Source organism: Alexandromys fortis, unplaced genomic scaffold (assembly GCF_014885135.2).
Source record: "Alexandromys fortis isolate MF-2015 unplaced genomic scaffold, M_Fortis_MF-2015_v1.1 scaffold_221, whole genome shotgun sequence".
Lineage (NCBI taxonomy): Eukaryota > Metazoa > Chordata > Mammalia > Rodentia > Cricetidae > Alexandromys > Alexandromys fortis.
The window spans coordinates 1039370-1049181 of record NW_026068096.1 but is presented as its reverse complement, the minus strand read 5'-3'; the positions used below and the strand labels follow the sequence as shown (position 1 = coordinate 1049181).

The 9812-nt window shown below is 50.8% G+C and overlaps 1 protein-coding gene across 2 annotated transcripts in view; it reads right to left on the bottom strand.

The window, feature by feature from the left end:
* Nucleotides 1-3660, bottom strand: part of Ap3d1 (adaptor related protein complex 3 subunit delta 1) — a 33841-nt gene extending 30181 nt beyond the window's left edge. Inside the window, exon 1 of one of the 2 annotated variants that reach the window (XM_050123275.1) lies at nucleotides 3299-3660. In XM_050123275.1, coding sequence (XP_049979232.1) covers nucleotides 3299-3394 — 96 coding nt within the window. In that variant the 5' untranslated portion in view covers nucleotides 3395-3660. The remainder of the gene's footprint in view (nucleotides 1-3298) is intronic. The other variant, XM_050123273.1, reaches the window with a different exon arrangement.
* Between the last annotated feature and the right edge of the window lie 6152 nt (nucleotides 3661-9812).

Here is a 9812-nt window from a genome sequence, read left to right as displayed (position 1 = left end):
AAAAAAAAAAAAAAAAAAAAAAAAAAAAAAAAAAGAAAGAAAAAGAAAAGAATGGCCAAGGCAGAGCAAAGGACACAGGCAGCTTCAAGCACAGGTCACAGGAACAGCCATGAGCTCCCAGCCTGTCAAGGAGCCAGGCTAGTATTTATTTCAAGCAAAAGTCCAACCCAGGACCTGGAGCAGCCCCTGACCCTAAGGACAGGACTGCACACACCTGTGGGTGGCTAGACAGAAACATGCTATGGTGGTAGCCAAGTCCAACAAGGTCAGACTATAGTGGTGAATGAAGTCTGCTCACCAGCTGGAGCAGAATGGCAGGGGCCTTGACACAAAGGGTACAGATGCATGGAGTCAATCTACCTCCTGATGGGGGGGGGGTGTTTGAGAGTCACCATCAGTCACTAATGGGGTGCCACAAGTACCAGAGAGCACTTCTGGTCTTAGAAGTTCCTAGAAACTTCTAAGAGCCAGGCAATGGAGCAGGACCAACAGTAAGCAAGGGATATCTTCTGGAAATCTGGAAATCCTAGCTCTACAGACATTGCCACAGAGAAGACATGTCTCCACCCAGCTCGTGGAACATTCCATCAACAGGGAACAGCTAAAAACCCATGAGATAGCTACACCAGCATTTCAGAAACAACTAGGCTGGCCTGATTGCACCCCCCGGCCAGTGCCCAGGGGAAGCTTACAGAAAGTGCTGAGCTAAATGCAGCTGGATGTTTGGAGACCTGGCTTGCTGGAGAAAAACTTACTCCAGGGGGTACTCTGCAGTGTAAGCTTATGTTTTGCCCTTTTTTTTTTTTTTGACTTTCCGCAAGGCACCTAGGATAGAGGTCAAGGAGTCATGCCTACTATGGAAGTGGCTGCTTTGAAGGAGCTGGGAAAGTTGAGTGGGAAGGATGCTTTCTGTTCTTATTTAACAACATCAAAAGTGTGTTAAAAAAAAAAAACAATTAAAGTTTTATAGGAGGATAAGCAAGCACAGCGCACCTCTAATGCTAGCATTCAGGAGGCAGAGGCAGGCGAATCTGAGAGAGCTGGAGGCGAGCCAGGGTTACATAGTGAAGCTTAGCTCAAGTCTCCCAGGTTACAGCTGGTGGGAGGTGCTAAGGATTTAAAGGCTGGAGACAAGAGGTGGCTCAGCAGTTAAGAGGGCTTGCTGCTCTTGCAGAGGACCTGAGTTTGGTTCCCAGCACCCATGTCCGGAGGCTCATGGTGCTACCAACTGTAACTACAGCTCCTGCAGGCAGATCCAATGCCCTCACCTGGCTCTGCAGGCATCCACACACATGGCAGACACACAAATACACACTTATTACATAAAGGAAAGTAACCTTTGAAAAATAGAGAGCTGGTTAGTGGTGGTGCACACCTTTAATTCCAGCACTTGGGAGACAGAGGCAGGTAGATCTCTGAGTTCGAGGCCAGTCTAGTCTACAGAGTGAGTTCCAGGTCAGTCAGGATTGTTACAGAGAGAAACTTTGTCCTGAAAAACCATAAATAAAAGATCATCTCAAAAACCAACTAAAAACCCACAAGACTTACAGAGTGAACATACCTACACTTCAAATACTTGGGAGGCTAAGGCAGGAAGATTACATCTCCTAAGCCAGTCTGGGATGCACAGTGATATCTGTGTTAACCACACTGCCAAGCAAGGGATGGTCACTGCATAGCTTCTGCTGCAAGGCTGCCCAGCAGTGACTGCCCTGCATCAGCACCCCCAAAGGAGCAAGTGCCCACAGTCAGTGCTGGGCCCCTGACAACACACTCAGGACCTTGACAATGGTCCCCAAGCAGGAGCAGGATAGTCTCCAAGAAGGAGGGATGCTTAGCAGTTAAAGGTAGGCTCACAACCAATCTTAGAATGGCCAGGCGGCCAGCGGCAGAAGCCATGTAGATGAGGCCTTTGGAGGGCTTTCTGCACCGGCCCCGCTCTACACTACTAAAAGCACTCCCTCCACTGTACACGTGTTTCACACCAAAGACACTAGGGAAAACAAAACAACCACCCGATGTTATATATAGCACGCCTCCATGGACACCTGTGGAGCAGGCACAGGCCATCCACACCAATTCCCAATGAAGATAGGCGCCTTGGGGTGGGGATCATGAAGAGCAAAGCACAACACAGGCTCCTGAGGCCATGGCACACGTCCCCAAGAATCAGTTATCCCAGCATTGGTAGGCTGAGGCAGGAGAATCATGAGCTTCAAGCCAGCCTGGGTTATGTACCTAGCTAGAGCCTGTTTGAGGAACCCAAACTAAAACGTAGGTAACCTTTCTGCAGGGCACTGCTGCAGGCTTCCCAGAGGACACTCACTGACCGGGTGAACGGGGAGGAATGAGGAGGCATGGGCTCCCTTTCAGAACAGAGGACCACAAGAGAGCACAAAGGAAAGTTCAAGTTTCTTAGCAAAATGCAGGCCTGTCATCTACTTCCACTGGCGTAGCAGCCAGAAGAGGGGCGCTACAGAGAAACTATCGTCCCAGTCAGGGGTCTGCTTCCTGAACTCTGTGTCACAAGCAACCAGGCCCAGAAGATCCTTGTCCCGGGTGCCCCTGTTCAGGACGGCCTTCCTGCACAGGCCTGTGGCCTTCCACTGAGTCAGGCGGGAGGCGGCCGCTATCTCACTTCTCCTTAATCTAGGTCACAGGCTGGGGGAGGAAAGGAAGCAGGCTCGTGGTCACAGCTTAACTTCTGGAAAGACCGCTCCTACACCCTGACTTCTAGGCTTCCCCATTCCAGGACACCCCTGGGACTCGGGCTGCAAACACTGGTAGTTCGGGGGATCAGGGGGCAGGAACTGAGACCTGGCAGGCTTCCCGACAGGCCCCAGACGGCAGGCTGGACCCGTGCCTTGGTTCCCTGGGAGGGAGGGTCACCTGACTGCTCTGCTCCCCGAACCTCGGCCTAAGCACGCACACCGCCGCGCTAGCTCTCTGGGAGGCCGGCTCCCCTGCAAGCAGGTAAACTGAGGTCAAGGGGTGGCCTCCACTGCAAGACCTAAACACCGGGGCCTCTGGCCAGCGCTGGCTCCTAGTGGACAGAGTGGAGGCCCGGGGAGTGGCCCCTGGTGACGCCAGAGGAGACACCGGAGCCGCTTGGGGCAGCGTCTGTTTCAAGACGACAGGAGCTGCTGGGGGGTAAACTGAGGCCAAGCGAAGCTGTGCAGCGCTGCGGCTCTCGAGCAGGCGGCACGAGAATGGCGAGGGGGGTCGAGGAGGCGCCTGCGAGGCGGGCCGGAGGCCACGGGCGGGAAGAGCAGGGCAGCCCGGCTCCGCGCCGGCTCACCTCGTCCTCCTTGTGGTTGCGGATGCCGCGCACCAGATCCTGCAGGTTCTTGTCGAACATGCGGTCGATGCTGCCCTTGACCATCTTGAGGGCCATCGCGGCGGCCCGCGAGCTGCGGCCTCCGAGGGGAACGCCGCCGCGGCCCTGGGAGGCGCGGGGACGCGGCGATCACACCACGGGCGCGCGCTGCGCTGCGCTTCCGGCCGCCGCGGAGCGGGTTACGTGGAGGCCAGAGCGACGGCTGCGGCCCGAGACCAGTCCGAGGAGAGGGGCGGCCAAGGCGGCCCCCTGCTACAGCCCCCTCGCTTCCGAGCTCAGGGCCGTTCGCAAATGGCGGCCAAGATGGCGGTGGGTCAGCTGACGGAGAGCCTCGGCGTCCCGGAAGCCCCGCCCCACCAGGGAGCCCCGCCCCCGCACTGCAGTTTCCTTGACAACCACACGCCACCCAATAGGAAAACAGACACTGCCCGTGGCCACCTTGCGGTTCGCCCCTCCCGTGCAGCGCCCCGAAGTCTCATTGGTGAGCAGCACCCACGGGCGTCCTAACCGCGCCTCCTAAGGCGGAGCCCAAGTGTGCGGTGGGGGGCTCCCCACGCCACTGAATGACAGCAGTGGGCGTGGTCTGGTGTAGGCGCGGTGAAGTGAGGGCGGAGCTCCCACGTGGAACTTATTCCGCAAGTTCCTGGTGAAGAATTCCTCCAGCTCTGCCTTTTCAGAGTCTAAGAGGTGATGCAGCGGGAATCGTTGTCAGGAGTCAGTCAGAAGTCCAGAGGCTGAGATTGGAGCGTCTGTACGAAACCCTGTCTACCACGCCATCATCGTCCCTATCATCCTAGCACTCGGGAGGCAGAGGCAGGAGAATCTGAAGTTCAGGGCCAGTCTTGAATACTGTAATGGCTATACACAAATGTAAACGTAAAGATTGGGGACTGACACAGCAGTAATGCCCCTGCCTCAAATCCCTCCGTGAGGAGCTGGGGGCGTGGTCATTCATCATGAAAGCCCCTGTGAAACTGGGTACAGTACAGGATCAGGGTGTAGCCTTCCTCTCAGAACCTCAGTGAGGGGTTAAGGTGAATGGCTCAGAAGTGAGTCTTATACTGAGTCTGGCATGCACGAAGCCCTAGATTAAATCCCCAATACTGAAACATAAATGACAAAAGTGGGGCTGGAGAGATGGCTGTTCTTCCGGGGATCCTGGGTTCATTCCCAGCGCCCCCATGGTGACTCACAGTCGTCTGTAACTCCAGTTCCAGGGCATCCGTAGCCCTCTTCTAGCCTCCTCTGGCACCAGGCACAAAAGTGGCACAGACATTGACCCAGTCACTTTCCCATTGCTGTGAAAAACATCATCACCAAAGCAGCTTGTAAAAGAAATATTGGTTTTGAGGCAGGGTCTCTCTGTGTAGTCTTGGCTGTCCTGGAACTCACTCTGTAGACCAGGCTGGCCTTGAACTCACCTCTGCCTCCTGAGTGCTGGGATAAAAGTACCAACACTGACTAGCTAAAGAAATTTTAAAAAAACATGTTTTTAAACATTTTTAGTATTTATTTTTATTTATTTATTGTGTATATTTATTTATTATGTTTATTTATTTATGTATATTTATTTATTATGTATGCAGTGTTGTATCTGTGTGTATCCCTGCAGGCCAGAAGAGGGCACCAGATTTCATTACAGATGGTTGTGAGTCACCATGTGGTTGCTGGGAATTGAACTCAAGACCTCTGGAAGAAGCCGGGCGGTGGTGGCACACGCCTTTAATCCCAGCACTCGGGAGGCAGAGGCAGACAGATCTCTGTGAGTTTGAGGCCAGCGTGGTCTACAAGAGCTAGTTCCAGGACAGGCTCCAAAGCTACAAAGAAACCCTGTCTCGAAAAATCAAAAAAAAAAAAAAAAAAGAAAAGAAAAAAGAAAAGAAAAGAAAAAGAAAGACCTCTGGAAGAGCAGTTAGTGCTCTTAACCACTGAGCCATCTCCCCAGCCCCTAAAGGAAATATTTAATGAGGCCTATGGTCAGAAAGTTAGAGTCCATGAAGGTAGAGCAAAAGCATGGTGTCAGGAACAGCTGGGAACTCAACTCTTGAACCACAAACAGGATGCAGAGACACTGGGAATGGCGAGAGTCTCTAAGAGCTCAAGGCCCTTCCTCAGTGACTGACCTCCTCAAAACCACACTTGCTAATGCTTCCCAGACAATCCTGGAAACTAGGGTCCGAGTATTCACGTATAGGAGCCTATGGGGCCATTCTCATCCAAACCCTGTGTTTCCAGACGGGGTTTCCCTGTGTAGCCCTGGCTGTCCTGGAACTCACTCTGTAGACCAGGCTGGCCTAGGAGTCACGGAGATCCACCTGCTTCTGCCTCCCTTGGGAAAGCGCTGGGACTAAAAGCAAAAGTCATCACACCTGGCTTAAATAGCATTTTACTTTGAGCCAGGCAATAGGACCACTGAGAGTTTGAAGACAGCCTGAACTACACATTGAATTTTAGGGCACGGTGTCATACAGACAAAAGCTCTATCCATCAGGTAAATATAGCCGGGCATGGCAGCCCACACCCAGAAGGCCAAGGCAAGAGGAAGAGAGACTCTGTAATTACACAAAATTACACAAAGAGAGAAAGAAAGCCAGCCTGGTGTGATAATGCTGGCCCAACATCCTATCACCTAAGAGTTACAGAGAAGAGCAGCAGAACTTCAGGTTTCTTTTGGACTACATAGTAAATCAAAGGCTACATGAGACCTTATCTCAAAAACCTCAAAATGAAGCAGGCGTGATGACCTACATCTTTAACCTCAGCCTTGGGAGGCACAGGGAAAAGGATCTCTGTAAGTTCTGGCCCAGCCTGGTCTACATAGTGAGTTCTAGGCCAGCCACAACTACAAAAAGAGACTCTATTGAGTACAGGTTCTAAAGTCTGGAGCTACAGGCTGAAGGTACTGGGTTCCACCCAGATTCCACAGAAACAGGCCTCTTAGTGCCAGCACTCTGCAAGGAGGCAGCGGGAATCAAGAGTCAAAGGTCAGCCTGGCCTAAGGAGACTCAATTTTGACACATAAAAACAAAAAAGGAAACAATTTCAGTTAATGATGGTAGAAGAGCATTTGACAGACAGATCTGACATCTGGGAGCTTAGGCACGCTATACAGCCCTCTGTGGCCAGTAGGGGGCAGTGCTGGCCAGGCCCAGAGGTGACAAGCTAGGCAGACTGACCTGGTCAGATGGTCAAGGCTCTGTTATCAATCACACTTCAGTCCTGAATCCTTCACACGTCTGCAAAGATTCTGTCCTCCTACTCATCAAAAACCCACCCACCCACCCATCCATCCACCCACCCACCCATCCATCTGCCCATCCACCCATCCATCTACTCACCCTCCTACCCACCCTCCTGTCCATAAATTTACCCACCTCCACATTCATCCACCCATTTACCCACCCACCCATCCATCCATCCATCCATCCACCCACCCACCCACCCATCCATCCATCCATCCACCCATCCATCCGCCCATCCGCCTATCCACCCATGTGCCAATCCACCCATCCATCTACTCACCCACCTACCCACCTACCCATCCTCCTGTCCACAAATTTACCCACCTCCACACCCATCCACCCATGCGCCCACACATCCGCCCATCCTCTCAGCACTGTACTAGGAATCTACTCTTTTCCAACTTCAGCAATGAATAGAGATCAGGAAGATACTCAGAGCCGGGCGATGGTGGCGCACACATTTAATCCCAGCACTCGGGAGGCAGAGGCAGGTGGATCTCTGTGAGTTCGAGATCAGCCTGGTCTACAGAGCTAGTTCCAGGACAGGCTCCAAAGCCACAGTGAAACCCTGTCTCGAAAAACCAAAAAAAAAAAAGAAAGAAAGAAAGAAAGAAAGAAAGAAAGAAAGAAAGAAAGAGAAAGAAGATAACTCAGAGGAAAAAGAACTGGGAAGAGCGAGCAGATGTGGGGACAAAGCGAAGGTCAACAGAAGTTCAGGGGCTGGTGACACAGCTCAGTCTCAAGCTTGTCCACGGAAAAGACCCTCGGTTCAAGTTCAAGCAGAAGATAAATGGATAAAAGTAGCCCAGCCTGTGGAGGAGTGTTGACAAAGCTCGTGGGGCTAAAGGAGTGTGCATGCAGATGGGCCGCATTGGCTAGTAGAGGCTCAATGAGCCATTGCCCTCCAGGAGCATTTGCTGAGTGGCCATAGAATGGCAGTGTGGGCTCTTCTTATCCATCCTGTGAAGGTAGGGCAAGGTCATTGCCCTGGTTAGCACTAATACAACCCAGGGACCCCCTGAGAAGATGGCCTCAACTGAGGGACTCCTTACCCCAGCCTGGACAGTGTGCATGTTAATTGACGACCCCCCACCCCTTGCCCACTGTGTGGAGTGGCCAGCAGGCCTGTTTCAAGCTCCTGCCTTGAACTTCTGCCCTGCTTTCCCCCAGGGAAGGACTTTCTCTGGGAGAAAGCCAAGTGGACTGTTTTTTCCCTGTGTGGTTTTTGGGCAGTGTTTTATTGCAGCAACAGCAACACAACTCAGATGGTCATGTTCATTTTGTTCTCCAGAGCAGAGACTCCTACAAGCTCTCTTCTAACCTCTGACGGTCAATTTGCATACATACACTGAGACACACACACATACACACATATGCACACATAAAATAAAATAAGCATTTTTAAGAAAAAACAGAGGGGGCTGGAGAGATGGCTCAGTGGTTAAGAGTACTGCCTGCTCTTCCAAAGGTCCTGAGTTCAATTCCCAGCACCCACATATTGGCTCACAACCATCTGTAACTCCAGTTCCAGGGGATCTCACATCTGATTTCCACCGGTCTCTGGGCACCAGCAGACATGCATGCAGGCAAAACACACATACACACAAAGTAAATAAGTCTAAAAAAGAACATGGGGCTGGAGTTGGCTCAGCAGTTAAGAGCACTGACTGTCCTTCCAGAGAACCCAGATTCAATTCCCAGCAACCACAAGGCTGCTCGAGGCTGTCTGTACCTCCAGTTTCAGGAGGCCCTTCTCCCCACAGTAAAGTTTGCAGCCCGCTGCTGCACCTTTCCTTGGGGTTCCTTTAGGAAGATGAACAAGGTCTTCCTCAGGCAGCGGGGGTGGAGCTCTCCGTGGTGCTGAATTTCCCCGACTGGCTCTTGCCTCTCCAAGGCAAGGTTGGAGCATCTTGGGGCCGGACTCCCACCTCCCCTCGTCTTGCTAATTCCGGTTCCCCAAGCATCCTTACTGACAGACAAGACTCGCTGTGCACATTAGCTCAAGCATCCACATACGAAGGCTGAAGGCCAACCTCGGTGTGGTTCCTCAGATTCTGTCCAGCTTGTTTTTTGGATCCTTCTGTCTCTGCCTCCATGGGATCACAAGTGTGCACCATCATGGCTGGGTCTATTGTAGGTTCTGGGGATCAAACTCAGGCCCTCAAGACTTCATGGCAGGGTCTTTACCAACTCTCTAGTATTTAATTCTTGTTTATTTATTTGTTTATCTATTTATTTATTTTTGTTTTTATTTTTATTTTTTTAATATTTATTTATTTATTATGTATACAATATTCTGTCTGTATGCCTGCAGGCCAGAAGAGGGCACCAGACCCCATTACAGATGGTTGTGAGCCACCATGTGGTTGCTGGGAATTGAACTCAGGACCTTTGGAAGAGCAGGCAATGCTCTTAACCACTGAGCCATCTCTCCAGCCCCTTGTTTTTAATTTTTAATATTTATTTATTTATTTATTATGGATGCAATATTCTGTCTGCATGTATGCCTGCAGGCCGGAAGAGGGCACCAGACCTCATTACAGATGGTTGTGAGCCACCATGTGGTTGCTGGGAATTGAACTCAGGACCTTTGGAAGAGCAGGCAATGCTCTTAACCGCTGAGCCATCTCTCCAGCCCCTATTTTTTTTTTTTTTTGACATAGAGTTTCTCTTTGTATTGTAGTCTTTGCTTGTCCTTGACTGTCCTGGAATTTGCTCTGTATGCCAGGTTTGATTTGAATTCACAAAGATCTGCCTGCCTCTGCCTCCCAAGTGCTGGGATTAAGGGCATGTGCCACCGCTGCATGGTCAGTAATCGATTATTTATTTATTTATTTATTTATTTATTTTTTTGGTTTTTCGAGACAGGGTTTCTCTGTGACTTTGGAGCCTGTCCTGGAACTAGCTCTGTAGACCAGCCTGGTCTCGAACTCATAGAGATCCGCCTGCCTCTGCCTCCCGAGTTCTGGGATTAAAGGCGTGCGCCACCATCGCCCGGCTTGATTTCTTTTTTTCTAAACAAGTTTCTGACAAAGATACATAAGATCATATTGAAAATGGTGTGACATGGACTTCTGTTTATTCACCAAACTATGTTTTTAACAAAATTTCCCCTCTTTTTTTCTCTGTACAATCTCATCTCAATGTAGTACATCTTACTTAGAGTCTCACTCATAAGATAACCATTGCATTTTGATCTATTATTTTGAAAATAAAACATTGATCAGAGGGAG